The sequence below is a fragment of the Stenella coeruleoalba genome (assembly GCF_951394435.1).
Source record: "Stenella coeruleoalba genome assembly, chromosome: 17".
Taxonomy (NCBI): Eukaryota; Metazoa; Chordata; class Mammalia; order Artiodactyla; family Delphinidae; genus Stenella; species Stenella coeruleoalba.
Genome location: NC_137163.1, coordinates 33,624,337 through 33,641,430, shown reverse-complemented (window position 1 = coordinate 33,641,430; position 17,094 = coordinate 33,624,337). Strand labels below are relative to the sequence as shown.

Genomic DNA, 17,094 nt, shown 5'->3' with positions numbered 1-17,094 from the left:
AAACACAGTCTAAAAGAGATGAAAGGACCTTAAGTGTTTACACTGATAGTGTTCTTTCCTCACCTCAGCAGCTCTGAGAAATGAGAATCAAACCAGTTACACGTGAAAAGTCAACTTAGACACTCTGCTTTCAAATAAACAGAAATCTGCTGTTTAATACTAGAAATTTAAGTAACTGGTAATTCAGAGACAGTGGATTGAAGAGGCTAAAAGAAAATCTTTAGAGATAACACATGGTAACTGGTCTTAATTCGGTGATCACTTTATAAAGTATAAATATATCAAATCACTGTGTTGTATACCCAAAACTAATATAATATATTAATATTTTTGAAAAAGGGAAAATATAAATAGATAAGGATATTTCCAAGCACTAGGATTTCAACATTCTCAATATTAAAAAATAAAAGTCAACATTATGTCAAGCCACGGTCAATGAGTATTTCTTCTTTAAAAAAACATCCTGGAACAAACATCCACAAGACCAATAGTGTTCTCAAAGTAGTTACTTTAAGAATTTATGAACTTAGTAGGTAGGTTACTGCCAATACACAGAACATACTATAACTCCCCATTTAGAAATGAGCTTCAGTTTTCTTCACACCATGATTTAATTTCTTCCCCACTTCCTGCCACAATGAAGCACCACAGTCCTGAAATCCAGTCTAACAGAAGTTGTTAAAATACTTTCAAGTTTTGGGGCCTCCTATTTCCAGCAGTTTGCCAGATTGTGCAGAGAAATCCCTCTTGCTACGGAACACCTAAAAATACTAAATAAAATATTTAAACAAAAACAAAGCACAACTATCCTAGTGATAACGGTGCCACCATTTGCACCAGAGGTATCTGGCTGGTGTCTCTTAGGCTAGAGTTTCAGGAGCCATAGATTTCACAGGTAAAGGTCTGGGGTCTAAGCAAAATAGAAGTTATGTCATAGAAATCCCCTCTTTTGTCCCCCCCTCACATACATAAAGCCAAATATAAATCAAGAAAGAGCAACAGGTTTCAAGAGATTTACCTATATCAGCCATGGCTAGATGGGGACAGGAAAAAGTCTCTTCAGAGAACTTCTGATTACAAGACGGCACCTGTGAGAGTTTAGGACTGCAATTTGTGCTATGAAGTACGGTGGGCTTCGGTGTTGGTTAATCCAATGCATCAACACTATCAGTAAGCACAAAGCAGCAATTTCTCTCTCTACTCTGCCATCTAATATACAGGGATATAGGAAAAAGGAAAATATCTATCTAGAATTACCTCCAAATATCTATAAACTTTAATAGCTGTGTGACGTTGAACAAATTATCTAACTGCTCTGAGCCTCAGTTTCCTCACTTCTGAAATTAGGATGATAGTGGGTATCTATTAGTTATTGGGAAAATTAAAAACAGATTTTAGATTAAATACTTAGATTAAATACATATATGATGCTTAAGAAAGTTCCTCAAGTTCATACTAAAATTTCAGTAACCGCTGTTATTATGAGACATGGTTCTCTTTTTCTTTTTTTTTTAAAGTTTTCATCTATTTATTAAAACAAGATGTGTCTAGGAGTTTAAAATACACTGGACACCATTATCCTTTGTGAGTAATGCAGAGAGCCATTTAAAACAAAATCAACTTCACCATATTTTGTAACACTGGTCTATTAAGAGTGAATCCCTACCCATATTCCTAGACTGTAAACAATGGTAGAACACATTAGGGATCATACATAATAGACAAAACCCTTAAATTGTCTTATTTGCTTTATACAATCAATGCATATTTAAGCAAAACTGAATTCCTTATTAAGCAAACATTTTTGCATAAGCTGCCTTCTCTTTCTCTTTATCTTTCTGTGCCTTGATCTTTTGCTTGACTTTCAGCAATTCTGCCTGGATAGCTTTATCCTCTGGTGCTATCTCCTGAGCTTTCTTAAGATCAGCCAATGCTTGATCATATTTCTTTTAGTTCTTTCCATCCTTGGGCTCTACGGTACAGTGTTTCGGTATTTGCTGGATCTATTTCAAGGGCCTCCAAACAACTGTCAACTGCTCCCTGCCAATCGGACGTCTTCAGTTTGCAAGCGCCGATATTCAGCACACAGCTCAAGCGACAGGCTGCAGCTTTGCTCTACCTGTGTTCTCAGTAGCAGCCTTCGAGCCTTCCACATACCTTAAAACTTTTGTGTATTTTTTAATGGCCATCTCCCAGTTCTGGGATTTGAAAAAAGTATTTCCAATGTTTTTTAAGTCTTCCATTATTAGTAAAATTTTATCTAAATCTTTTAAATCTATGTCTGCATCCTCGGGGAAGTCTGGATGACTGTCACCAGATCCATCCTTTGGAAATATTCCCCAATCACTCCCTCCCTTCAGTTCTCCGCATTCTGCAATAACACACCATTTGGCAGGTAGAGTAGAAACAGATTAATTAATAAAGACAGAAGAGTTTTAAAGAGGTGGAGGGAAGCAACATAAAAAGCAAAGCTATTCAACTCAAGACTTTACACTCAATGGAGTGATATACACCAGCAGTCCCCAACCCCCAGGCCGAGCACCACTCCTGGTCCACGCGGCCTTTTAGGAACCGGGCCCGAACAGCAGGAGGGGGGCAGGGAGTAAGCAAAGCTTCATCTGGGGCTCCCCACTGCACGAATTACCGCCTGAACCATCCCCCCCAACCCCCACTACCGGTCCATAGAAAACCTGTCTTCCGCGAAACCGGTGCCTGGTGCCAGAAAGGTTGGGGACTGCTGATATACACCATCTACCATCCAAGATATGGGAAATCCCAAAGACTGGTCAAGTGTGTACTTTTTAAATACATTCTTGGAACACTGGTCAAAATACACCCTTATGAGGAGTGATTGTACTTTATTACAATGAAGGACTTATATCAACAGTTATAGAAAACATTAGCACTATTATCTCTGGATTATCATGAGACCTTCTGGGAAGACATCAGAGATCGGCCAAAGAACCAACCAAGAATGAAGAGGAAAGTTTAAGAGTGCACAGTATTTTAATAAAACGACTAAGAAGCAGGGCAAGCTGACAAAAAATCTTGAAAACAGTAGGAACAGGCTATGGGCATTGTTTATAGATGAGATGATCCCAAAATCTGTTCAACAGATAGAAATTTCTATGTTCTAGAACAAAACCAAGGGAAGGGTACAAAGAATTCACAAGGTGATACCACATAAGTAATTGGGGGGCTCCTCACAGGGGATCAGGATCAGAAGCATCACACGGAACACAGAGGGGTTCTGCTAGCATAATGAGATATGGTTTGGCAAGTCTGAAAACATATAGCTCGATTTATTACAGTTTTCAGCAAATCCTGGAAGTATATCAGTGACAAGGCTACCACTGGAGAACTTTTATAGACAAACCTGGACTTTAGATTCCAGGGTGTCCTAGGAGACCAGACAATAAAGGCAAAGTTGGGATACATACTGGCATATGGAGTAATAATGAGAATAATGAGAGAGAGCACTCAACAACAACACAGATGAAAACCAAAGAACAAGTCTTGGGAAATGGCCCAAATACTAAAGAAGGGCTTTATTAACACACAGTTGTTTTCCAGAAAAGAGGAATAAGGGTCTTCAGCTCCAAAAGATCCTTATTAAAACACTAGTAACACATGCACACAGTAACAAAATCAGACTTGAGAAAACCAAATAAAATAAACAAATATTTGCAAAAGATCTCTAAAACCTTGCAACTCAGAAGTGTGGCCCCTAAAGCAGAAGTATTGGCACTGTCCTACCTGAAAGTTCCTAAGAAATACAGAATCTCAGGCCCCACACAGACCTCCAGAATCAGCTTCTGCATTTTAATAAGATACCCAAGTGATTTGCATGCATATTAAAATTTGAGAAGCACTGTGATAAAAGACACCAGAACATTTTAGTTTCTAAACATTCTGACTCAGCAAACTTAGAGCCTAGTTAGGGAAACTATCAAACAAACGGAAAAATGAGATTTAAGAATAAGTAATCTTATAACTAGAAACATTTTTATTGAATTGTTTTAGCCTTATCCTATATAATATGGTTGTAGAGAATATTTTTAAATGCCACCATTCTGGTTGTTTATTTACATTATATAATAACAAGCTGCCCCCTAACCCAAGGCTTTGGACACAGAGAAAGTTAACAAGGCTTTTCATTCTTCAACTTGGCCTTATAGCAGGCTATATTTAAAGGTAAGAAAAGCCAGAAAGTAATGAAGTACAGAAGTCTAAAGTAAACTTTCTTACCAGATTACTTTACTGGCATAATAAAAATAGTGCTTTTCCAAACAAACAAAAACCCCACAACTACAGATCTATTACTTTAGATGTGTAGACACATGTAGTTTTTAAAGTGCTTTTCACATGTTCCAAACTAAGTAAAATCTTTACCATTGGTTACACAAATGATCCTGTACAGGACCTGAGTGCTTATGCAAAAGTTTTAGTAACATTTGTGACATTTCCAGAGAAAGAATTAATCAGAATCTGTTACCAGACAGAAATTTACCTGCTAGACTGATCAGATGATGGTCTTGGTGGCAGTGGTTCCACTGAAAATAATTCCTCGCTGCCTTGCATGGCATCTATGCTGGTACTTGCCAGCGTAAAAGGTGCAGTTGGACGAGCAATACCCATTCTGACAGGAACAATCAGTGACTCTGCTACATTGCACAATTCTTCTACTGCGTAAGGTAACAGTGCTTGGAATACACGCTTACATTTTCCAATTGGTTGTGGAATAAAGTTGCTAGAGCAAAAAGGGAAATACAGGAATCTTCTGAATCCTTTCATATACAAAATTTTATCACTATCACAAAAAAATGTGAGCAAAATTATATAGAAGCCAAAATAAAAAAGAATGTCTTACTTTTTCTTTTTAGATGAAGCCATTTCCACACTAAGGATGACGAAAACTCTTGCAACTGATCGCAAAAACCTCATTGTTACAGCAATAGCTTCTTCTCTACGTCCCGGTGTGTATTTGTTTTGGAGTTCTTTCACTAGTGTACCTAGTAGAGTATCTAAAAGCTTTAAAAATAGTAATCCACTCTATTAATGTTGAGACATCTCCTAAGATGTTTAGACATTCATAAAGGAAAAAGTTCTAACACTTTTTCGCTATTAACATTTCATAATAAAAACATCAAAATATATTTAACCAAAACAATTACAATGTCAGTGATTAATTTATGCCACATACCCACCACCACTACGCTTGACCTACAGTGGTTCTCAAATGTCTGATTTCTTGTTTTTTAGTCTCAAACTCCTATGAATATCAATTACTATTTAGCAGAACAAAACCTAATATATCAAATCAGAGAAAGAATATATTTCACTCAGTACAGGGTACTTACCAAAACATCAGAGTAGACTCAAATATTTACATTAATATATTCATAATCCCATCCCTCTCACTTAACCATTATTACTTTCTAGTCACATTTCTACACATGGTGTATCATAAAGTTATTAATTACAGAGAACACCCAATTCCACATTGTTTTCCCTGTTGTTTTTTAAATGTTACTTAAAATAACCTTTATTTTTAAATCACTGCATTACATTTCAGTAAGTGGTTGACTTGAGTCAATAGTCCTCTATTATCGGATCCATAAAAGTATTTGTTTTTCAATTTTGTATTATGCTGTGACACAATCTTTTTCTTTCCCATATTGTAGATTATTTCTTTATGAAAACTTCTGAGGGCAATGTTAGTTTTATGGTTCTTGACACTGACAAGTTGTTTTCCAAAGGAGTACCAAATGCAATGCCACCTCATCAGTGTCCAAGTCTCATCAGCACTGGGTTTTATAGTTTATATTCTTTTCTAATTTCACAGCAAAAAGATATTTAAAAAAAATTCACACTGAGTTACTATTAATCTTGAACACTGCTTCATACATTTTTATACTGGTTTTTTTTTTTTTTTGCGGTACTAGGGCCTCTCACTGTTGTGGCCTCTCCCGTTGCGGAGCACAGGCTCCAGGCGCGCAGGCTCAGCGGCCATGGCTCACGGGCCCAGCCGCTCCGCGGCATGTGGGATCTTCCCGGACCAGGGCACGAACCCGTGTCCCCTGCATCGGCAGGCGGACTCTCAACCACTGCGCCACCAGGGAAGCCCTATACTGTTGTATTTTTAATACACTCTAGGATTTTTATTTAGAATGAAAGAAGGAGCTTTCATTGATTGATCTAAAATGAGAAATTTAAATCACCCCCAAAATTCCATTCCCCTTAATGCACTATTTAATTAGAGCTTACTGGTACTTGGGAGCTTGATTAGTAAAATTATGGGAAACTACGTAAAAAAACATCCTTTTCATGTGCTTGTAAATAATTATTCAAAGGACTTACCAAAATATCTGCTGTACACTTGACTATAAGGCAGTGAGTGAAACAGTCCAACCGAATTGTGCCACTTTGCTGATTGAGGTATACTTGCTCTTCTGGCAAAAGATGGCCTATCCTGCTGCTGGCACTGAGACTTGAGGGGAAAGAAAGAATGCACTGTAATCGCCTACACTAACATGGGAAATAAATAACTCTAAAAAAATGTTAATGAATACATACGGGTCTTTATTCTCCTGTGACCCAAACATAATCATAGATTTCAAAGCATTCCAGTCCTGTAGAACACGCTCCAAGGCAAGCTGGGCAAATCTGGGGGGTTCTAAATCATGATCAGGCATATCTGAATCTAAAAAGAAAAAGAAAAGAAATAGTGGGTAAGGCAGAAATAAACATACCGCTTTTCCTATATGTCATAACTGTCAAATTAACTCACCTTCAGGATTGGCTGTTTTTCGGTTACGATCCTCCCTGATTCGAGGAGGTCTGTACTGGCAGTGCTCTACTGTCTGCCTCGCAACTGTCTGCACTAAAAAGAGTAAGAGGTGCTCTCCCCTGCAAAACAGCACATTGTTATGCGGAGGAGGAGAGGCTACTTACCTATGCTGTGCTTTTACAACTCAATTTATGTCCTAAAAATCCCACTACTTGCCTGCTATTTGGCAGAGTGACCAAATTAGTAGCAGTGAGCAGGCGATAAAGTAGATCGAGCCGAGCAGATTTCTGTCCAGCAATCAGAGTTTTACATTTACACTTCTCCCAGCAATCACAATAGGCTGTTGGTGATGTCCGTTTGAGTCTAGAAAGAATTCATACACAAGTACAAAAACAAAAATTTTTTTTAAAATACAAAGGTCTATATTGAAATTACAGAGGCGTAACTCATTAAAACTCAACAGAACCCTTGTTAACTTTTAAATGCAAAGTGTAACTGTTCACGCAACAAATAGGATTACTTTAGTGGTGTAAAGTCTGTAAAGCAACATATGAGAAGAGGTATCTTAACTGTCTTGTCAAACACCACTGTAGCATCTAGCACAGTGAGTACACCTAGTAAGCATTCAGTAAGTAAGGTGATTCTCACTTTCAGATATTTAAAACAAGGAAGACAAACTTATTAGCCAAAATTCAAGATGGCGGAGGAGTATGACGTGGAGATCACCTTCCTCCCCACAAATACGTCAGAAATACATCTACATGTGGAACAAAGCCTACAGAACACCTACTGAACGCTGGCAGAAGACCTCAGACCTCCCAAAAGGCAAGAAACCCCCCACGTACCTGGGTAGGGCAAAAGAGAAAAGGAAAAACAGAGACAAAAGGATAGGGACGGGACCGGCACCAGTGGGAGGGAGCTGTGAAGGAGGAAAGGTTTCCACACACTAGGAATTAACGGGCAGAGACGGGGGTGGGGGGTGGCGGAGGGGGAAAGCTTCAGAGCCATGGAGGAGAGCGCATCAACAGGGGTGTGGAGGGCAAAGGGGATTCCCTCACAGAGGATTGGTGCCGACCAGCACTCACCAGCCTGAGAGGCTTGTGTGCTAAGCCGCCGGGGCGGGCGGGGGCTGGGAGCTGAGGTTCAAGCTTCAGAGGTCAGATCCCAGGGAGAGGACTGGGGTTGGCAGCGTGACCACAGCCTGAAGGGGGCTAGTGCGACACAGCTAGCCGGGAGGGAGTCCGGGAAAAAGGCTGGAACTGCCTAAGAGGCAAGAGACCATTGTTTCGTGGTGCGAGAGGAGAGGGGATTCAGAGCACCGCCTAAACAAGCTTCAGAGAAGGGCACGAACCGCGGCTATCACCGCAGACCCCAGAGAAGGGCATGGGACGCTAAGGCTGCTGCTGCCGCCACCAAGGAGCCTGTGTGCGAGCACAGGTCACTATCCACACCTCCCCTCCCGGGAACCTGTGCAACTCGCCACTGCCAGGGTCCCGTGATCCAGGGACAACTTCCCTGGGAGAACACACGGCACACCTCAGGCTGTTACAACATCACCCTGGCCTCTGCCGCCACAGGCTCGCCCAGCATTCCGTACCCTTCCCTTCCCCCAGACTGAGTGAGCCAGAGCCCCCTAATCAGCTGCTCCTTTTACCCCGTCCTATCTGGGTGGGGAACAGATGCCCTCAGGCGACCTACAGGCAGAGGCAGAGCCAAATCCAAAGCTGAACCCCAGGAGCTGCACGAAAAAAAGTAGAGAAAGGGAAATCTCTCCCAGCAGCCTCAGGAGCAGCAGATTACATCTCCACAGTCAACTTGATGAACCCTGCATTTCTGGAATACCTGAATAGAAAACGAATCATCCCAAATTGAGGCGGTGGACTTTGGAAGCAACGATATATATATTTTTTTCCCTTTTTCTCTTTTTGTGAGTGTATATGTGTATGCACCTTTGTTTGATTTTGTCTGTATAGCTTTGCTTTTACCATTTGTCCTAGGGTTCTGTCCGTTTTTGGGTTTTTTTTGGTATAGTTTTTAGCACTTGTTATCGTTGGTGGATTTGGTTTTTGGTTTGGTTGCTCTCTTCTTTCTTTCAATTACTTTAAAATTTTTTTCTTTTTAATAATTTTTTAAATTAATAACTTTATTTTTTTCTTTTTTTTTCTCCCTTTTCTTCTGAGCCATGGGGCTGATAGGGTCTTTGTGCTCCAGCCGGGTATCAGGCCTGTGCCTCTGAGGTGGGAGAGCCGAGTTCCACCAGAGACCTCCCAGTTCCACGTAATATCAAACAGCAAAAGCTCTCCCACAGAACGCCATCTCAACACTGAGACCCAGCTCCACCCAACGACCAGCAAGCCACAGTGCTTGACACCCTATGCCAAACAACTAGCAAGACAGGAACACAACCCCACCCATTAGCAGAGACGCTGCCTAAAATCATAATAAGGTCACAGACACCCTAAAACACACCACCAGACGTGGTCCTGCCCACCAGAAAGATAACATGCAGCCTCATCTTCCAGAACACAGGCACCAGTGTCCTTGACCAGGAAGCCTACACAACCCACGGAACCAACCTTAGCCACTGGGGGCCGACAACAAAAACAATGGGAACTACAAAACTGCAGCCTGTGAAAAGGAGACCCCAAACATAGTAAGTTAAGCAAAATGAGAAGACAGAGAAACACACAGCAGATGAAGGAGCAAGGTAAAAACCCACCAGACCAAACAAATGAAGAGGAAACAGGCAGTCTACCTGAAAAAGAATTCAAAATAATGATAGTAAAGATGATCTGAAATCTTGGAAATAGAATGGAGAAAATACAAGAAACATTTAACAAGAACCTAGAAGACCTTAAGAGCAAACAAACAATGATGAACAACACAAAATATGAAATTAAAAATTCTCTAGAAGTAATCAATAGCAGAATAACTGAGGTAGAAGAACAGATAAGTGACCTGGAAGATAAAATAGTGGAAATAACTACTGCAGAGCAGAATAAAGAAAAAAGAATGAAAAGATTTGAGGACAGTCTCAGAGACCCCTGGGACATTAAACACACCAACATTCGAATTATAGGGACTTCTTCCCAGAAGAAGAAAAGAAAAGAAAGGGACTGAGAAAGTATTTGAAGAGATTACAGTTAAAAACCTCCCTAATATGGGAAAGGAAATAGTCAATCAAGTCCAGGAAGCGCAGAGTTCCATACATGAAAAATCCAAGGAGAAACACGCCAAGACAAATATTAATCAAGCCATCAAAAATTAAATACAAGGAAAAAATGTTAAAAGCAGCAAGGGAAAAGCAACAAATAACATACAAGGTAAATCCCGTAAGGTTAACAGCTGATGTTTCAGCAGAAACTCTGCAAGCCAGAAGGGAGTGGCAGGACATAGTTTAAGTGATGAAAGGGAAAAACCTACAACCAAGATTACTCTACCCAGCAAGGATCTCATTCAGATTTGATGGAGAAATTTAAAACCTTCACAGACAAGCAAAAGCTAAGAGAAGTCAGCACCACCAAACCAGCTTTACAACAAATGCTAAAGGAACTTCTCTAGGAAGGAAACACAAGAGAAGGAAAAGACCTACAATAACAAACCCAAAACAATTAAGAAAATGGTAATAGAAACAGATATATTGATAACTACCTTAAATGTAAATGGATTAAATGCTCCAATGAAAAGACATAGACTGCATGAATGGATACAAAAACAAGACCCGTATATGTCTATGAGAGACCCACTTCAGACCTAGTGACACATACAGACTGAAAGTGAGGGGATGGAAAAAGATATTCCATGCAAATGGAAATCAAAAGAAAACTGGAGTAGCAATTCTCATATCAGACAAAACTGACTTTAAAATACAAACTATTGGGCTTCCCTGGTGGCGCAGTGGTTGAGAATCTGCCTGCCAATCCAGGCGACATGGGTTCGAGCCCTGGTCTGGGAAGATCCCACATGCCACGGAGCAACTAGCCCCCTGAGCCACAACTACTGAGCCTGCACGTCTGGAGCTTGTGCTCCGCAACAACAGAGGCCTCGACAGTGAGAGGCCCGCGCACCGCGATGAAGAGTGGCCCCCGCTCGCCACAACTAGGGAAAGCCCTTGCACAGAAACGAAGACCCAACACAGCCAAAAATAAAGAAAGAAAGAGGCTTTTATTTAAAAAAATAAAAAATAAAATAAAATAAAATTGAAAAAATACAGACTATTATAAGAGACAAGGACACTACATAATGATCAAGGGCTCAATCCAAGAAGAAGATATAACAATTGTAAATATTTATGCACCCAACATAGGAACACCTCAATACATAAGGCAAATGCTAACAGCCATAAAAGGGGAAATCGACAGTAACACAATCATAGTAGGGGACTTTAACACCCCACTTTCACCAATGGACAGATCATCCAAAATGAAAATAAATAAGGAAACACAAGCTTTAAATGGCACATTAAACAAGATGGACTTAATTGATATTTATAGGACATTCCATCCAAAAACAACAGAATACACTTTCTTCTCAAGTGCTCATGGAACATTCTCCAGGACAGATCATATCTTGGGTCACAAATCATGCCTTGGTAAATTTATGAAAATTGAAATCATATCAAGTATCTTTTCCAACCACAACGCTATGAGACTAGGTATCAATTACAGGAAAAAAATCTGTAAAAAATAAAAACACATGGAGGCTAAACAATACACTACTAACCAAGAGATCACTGAAGAAATCAAAGAGGAAATCAAAAAATACCTAGAAAAAACTGACAATGAAAACACAATGACCCAAAACCTATGGGATGCAGCAAAAGCAGTTCTGAGAGGGACGTTTATAGCAATACAATCCTACCTCAAGAAACACCTCAAATAAACAACCTAACCTTACACCTAAAGCAATTAGAGAAAGAACAACAACAAAAAAAAAACCCCAAATTTAGCAGAAGGAAAGAAATCATAAAGATCAGATCAGAAATAAATGAAAAAGAAATCAAGGAAACAATAGCAAAGATCAATAAAACTAAAAGCTGGTCCTTAGAGAAGATAAAATTGATAAACCGTTAGCCAGACTCATCACAAAAAAACGGGAGAAGACTCAAATCAATAGAATTAGAAAAGAAAAATGAGAAGTAAAAACTGACACTGCAGCAATACAAAGGATCATGAGAGATGACTACAAGCAACTATATGCCAATAAAATGGACAACCTTGAAGAAAAGGACATATTCTTAGAAAAGCATAAACTTCCAAGACTGAACCAGGAAGAAATAGAAAATATAAACAGACCAATCAGAAGCACTGAAATTGAGACTGTGATTTAAAATCTTCCAACAAACAAAAGTCCAGTACCAGATGGCTTCACAGGCGAATTCTACCAAACATTTAGAGAAGAGCTAACACCAATCCTTCTCAAAATCTTCCAAGATACAGCAGAGGGAGGAATACTCCCCAACTCATTCTACGAGGCCACCATCACCCTGATACCAAAACCAGACAAAGATGTCACAAAGAAAGAAAACTACAGGCCAGTATCACTGATGAACATAGATGCAAAAATCCTCAACAAAATACTAGCAAACAGAATCCACTAAAAGGATTATATACCATGATCAAGTGGGGTTTATCCCACAAATGCAAGGATTCTTCATTATATGCAAGCCAATCAATGTGACAAAACATATTAAAAATTGAAGAATAAAAACCATATGATAATCTCAACAGATGCAGAAAAAGCTTTTGACAAAATTCAACACTCATTTATGATAAAACCCACCCACTAAGTAGGCATAGAGGGAACTTACCTCAACATAATAAAGGCCATATATGACAAACCTACAGCCAACATTGCTCTCAATGGTGAAAAATTGAAACAGTATCCTCTAAGATCATGAACAAGACAAGGTTGTCCACTCTCACCACTATTATTCAACATAGTTCTGGAAGTTTTAGCCACAGCAATCAAAGAAAAAGAAATAAAGGAATCCAAATCGGAAAAGAAAAAGTAAAACTCTCACTGCAGATGACATGATACTATACATAGAGAATCCTAAAGGTGCTACCAGAAAACTACTAGAGCTAATCAATGTATCTGGTAAAGTAGCAGGATACAAAATTAATGCACAGAAATCTCTGGCATTCCTATACACTAATGATGAAAAATCTGAAAGAGAAATTAAGGAAACACTCCCATTTACCACTGCAACAGAAAGAATAAAATACCTAGGAATAAAGCTACCTAAGGAGACAAAAGACCTGTATGCAGAAAACTACTAAGACACTGATGAAAGAAATTAAAGGTAATACAAACAGATGGAGAGATATACCATGTTCTTGGATTGGAAGAATCAACACTGTGAAAATGGCTATACTACCCAAAGCAATCTGCAGATTCAATGCAATCCCTATCAAACTACCAATGGCATTTTTCACAGAACTAGACGAAAATTTCACAATCTGTATGGAAACACAAAAGACCCCATATATAGCCAATGCAATCTTGAGAAAGAAAAATGGAGCTGGAGGAATCAGGCTCCCAGACTTCAGACTATACTACAAAGCTACAGCAATCAAGACGGTACGGTACTGGCACAAAAACAGAAATATAGATCAATGGAACAGGATAGAAAGCCCAGAGATAAACCCATGCACATATGGTCACCTTATTTTTGATAAAGGAGACAAGAATATACAATGGAGAAAAGACAGCCTCTTCAATAGGTGGTGCTGGGAAAACTGGATAGCTAAATGTAAAAGAATGAAATTATAACACTCCCTAACACCATACACAAAAATAAACTCAAAATGGATTAAAGACCTAAATGTAAGGCCAGAAACTATCAAACTCTTAGAGGAAAACATAGGCAGAACACTCTATGACATAAATCACAGCAAGATCCTTTCTGACCCACCTCCTGGAGAAATGGAAATAAAAATAAACAAATGGGACCTAATGAAACTTCAATGCTTTTGCACAGCAAAGGAAACCATAAACAAGACGAAAAGACAATCGTCAGAATGCGAGAAAATATTTGCAAATGAAGCAACTGATAAAGGATTAATCTCCAAACTTTACAAGCAGCTCATGCAGCTCAATATCAAAAAAACAAACAACCCAATCCAAAAACGGGCAGAAGACCTAAATAGACATTTCTCCAAAGAAGATATACAGATTGCCAACAAACACATGAAAGAATGCTCAACATCACTAATCATCAGAGAAATGCAAATCAAAACTACGATGAGGTATCACCTCACACCAGTCAGAATGGCCATCATCATAAAATCTTCAAACAATAAATGCTGGAGAGGGTGTGGAGAAAAGGGAACCCTCTTGCACTGCTGGTGGAAATGTAAACTGATTCAGCCACTGTGGAGAACAGTATGGAGTTTCCTTAAAAAACTAAAAATAGAACTACCATATGACCCAGCAATCCCACTACTGGGCATATTCCCTGAGAAAACCATAATTCAAAACGAGTCATGTACCACAATGTTCACTGCTGCTCTATTTACAATAGCCAAGACATGGAAGCAACCTAAGTGTCCATCAACAGATGAATGGATAAAGAAGATGTGGCACATATATACAATGGAATACTACTCAGCCAGAAAAAGAAACGAAGTTGAGTTATGTGTAGTGAGGTGGATGGACCTAGAGTCTGTCATACAGAGTGAAGTAAGGCAGAAAGAGAAAAACAAATACCGTATGCTAACACATATATATGGAATCTAAAGAAAAAATAAAGGTTCTGAAGAACCTAGGGGCAGGACAGGAATAAAGACCCAGACGTACAGAACGGACTTGAGGACACAGGGAGGGGGAAGAGTAAGCTGGGACGAAGTGAGAGAGTGGCACGGACACATATACACTACCAAATGTAAAGTAGATACCTACTGGGAATCAGCTGCATAGCACAGTGAGATCAGCTCAGTGCTCTGTGACCACCTAGAGGGGTGGGATAGGGAGGGTGGGAGGGAGACTCAAGAGGGAGGAGATATGGGGATATATGTATATGTATAGGTGATTCACTTCGTTATAAAGCAGAAACTAACACACCATTGTAAAGCAATTATACTCCAATAAAGATGTTAAAAAGAAAATAAATAAAGCACAATAGATGATTTTTACAAAGCAATTCTCTATTTAAACTATTTTTACATCCACACCTGTGGCACAGCTATAGCTGATGTCCCTACTGGGACTCTGAGGCACTGCAAATGTTAGTGCTGGGATAATTTTATTGCTTCTTATGTCTGTGAAAACTAAGAAACTAACCATAGCAACTCTATTGCTGGATGAAGGTTATTACATTTAGTTTAAGAAGTAAACAAGGCACGGGCTTCCCTGGTGGCACAGTGGTTGAGAGTCCGCCTGCCAATGCAGGGGACACGGGTTCGTGCCCCAGTCCGGGAAGATCCTACATGCCGTGGAGCGGCTAAGCCCGTGAGCCATGGCTGCTGAGCCTGCGCGTCCGGAGCCTGTGCTCCGCAACGGGAGAGGCCCGCGTACCGCAAAAAAAAAAAACCAAAAACAAAAACAAGGCACATGCCAAACCATGATTCCCTTAATGCCTTCAGAGGTTTCCTGCTAATACACCCTACTACAGGGGGGCCTGAGACTTTGGCTGGAGAACACAGACAGAAACATTCTGTATATATGTTTCTTAAAAGACTGATTCTAGTCACAATGTACGATCACATATTTCTTGCACATTAGGCTAGTTTTATGTAAAGAGTAGAACTAGCAAACAAACATTGCAAAGTACTCTTTAAATCAAAAACTACGTTTTAATACACACAGTGGCTTAACGTGGGCAACCTGACAGCACCTCATGCTTTCTGAATAATGAAACAAAGCATGACTCAGTACAGATTATTTTAATATGGGAATATGAATCTAAGTAGTTTACAATATTAAAGAAAACTAAAGTCACACTCACTTGCAATCATGACCTTTATGACAAACCCTTGCACATTCTGTACAACAACAGAGGGACTCCAGCAAGCCACAGGTACGACACTCAAAAATATCCTAAAATGAAAAGGATATACTTTTTAGAAAAATGATATGTATGTCTCATCACAATAATTATTTCTGGTATTTTCTAAAACAATTCAATCACAACAACAGCAGAGCAAAATTAATGTGCTCTGGGAAACAGTCACAGATGGGTACACAAATGGGAATCAAATATTACCAGAAGGGCAAAAATAATCTGTATCATCCAAAAAAAGGCATAACAGTTATAAAATCTAAATCAAGAGCTGTGAATCAGATTATACTACCCAGCGAAGATTTCTAATTTTTATGACAGCCTGTAACTGGTGTTAACAGTCAACTCCTTTGCCTCATTTATTTAGGAATTAAATACAAATTAATTTTCTTTGGAGAATTTTATAACTCAGGAGTAAAAGGAAATACCAGACTTGCAATTCCAAAGCTAAGAACTATAACTCTAGTGATGGTCAAAGGGAAGAAAAGAAAACCTAGATAGCATAAATATAGGGAAATATAAAATAACTTACCTGGTTAATGTGCTCTGCTCCAGTCCATGTAAAACTGCAGGTATCATTACAACATAAGACATATAAAGGAGAGTCATCAGGGTTGGTACCTGATGGGCAAACCATGCCCATAAATACATCTTCCTCTTTTTCACTTGAGGACACTTCAGCTAAAAAGATTAAAAACATAATAGTTCATACATCAAGAAAAGACTTACAGCCATCTACTCCTTTCCTCAAATGGAAAAGCTCTAACATTTACATAGTATAAATAAGAAACTACTATATATTAATAAAATAAATTGACATACAAAGTCAACAATGCAAGGAAATCTAGTCAATTCTGGTGCAAAGTAAAGCAAAGCATAATTATATCATAACCACATATGAGGACAATACAAATACATCAAACATCAGCCTTCTGAGTCATTAGCTCTACCTCATGCAGTTAAGATTCAAGTTCTAGCTCTACTTAACAAATTATAGACAATCACATAATTTATTCATAGCCAGTATTTTTTAAAAGATAACTACTAAATCTTTTAAAGGCTGGCTGGCAGGAACTGATATTCCTTAATGCTTTCTGTTAGGCAGTAAATCCAAGTCAGAAAGAACAGTAAGACTTCTGGCCTGTTCTTTCCATAAAATTTTATCACTAACACGAATTAACACGTGGACAGGTTCTAAGAGTAATCCATCTTTTCTTTCAAAAGATTAATCATTACACAATCCATTATGGAATTTTTTTTTAATTGAAGGAAATTTATACCAGCTGCTTTTTGATGGAAAGTT

General features: G+C 39.0%; 1 protein-coding gene and 1 pseudogene across 4 annotated transcripts in view; both read right to left on the bottom strand.

The window, feature by feature from the left end:
• UBR5 (ubiquitin protein ligase E3 component n-recognin 5) overlaps window positions 1-17,094 on the bottom strand; it is a 143,749-nt gene that overhangs the window by 33,486 nt on the left and 93,169 nt on the right. For all 3 annotated transcript variants that reach the window (XM_079901118.1, XM_079901117.1, XM_079901119.1), the window contains exons 27-34: window positions 16,324-16,472; window positions 15,738-15,829; window positions 7,007-7,153; window positions 6,791-6,909; window positions 6,577-6,703; window positions 6,361-6,490; window positions 4,871-5,031; window positions 4,511-4,750 (exon numbers count right to left, since the gene is read on the bottom strand). In XM_079901118.1, coding sequence (XP_079757244.1) covers window positions 4,511-4,750; window positions 4,871-5,031; window positions 6,361-6,490; window positions 6,577-6,703; window positions 6,791-6,909; window positions 7,007-7,153; window positions 15,738-15,829; window positions 16,324-16,472 — 1,165 coding nt within the window. The remainder of the gene's footprint in view (window positions 1-4,510; window positions 4,751-4,870; window positions 5,032-6,360; window positions 6,491-6,576; window positions 6,704-6,790; window positions 6,910-7,006; window positions 7,154-15,737; window positions 15,830-16,323; window positions 16,473-17,094) is intronic.
• LOC307176027 (peptidyl-prolyl cis-trans isomerase D-like) lies at window positions 259-2,408 on the bottom strand (annotated as a pseudogene). Its single transcript has one exon. The product of its transcript is annotated as a peptidyl-prolyl cis-trans isomerase D-like (transcript).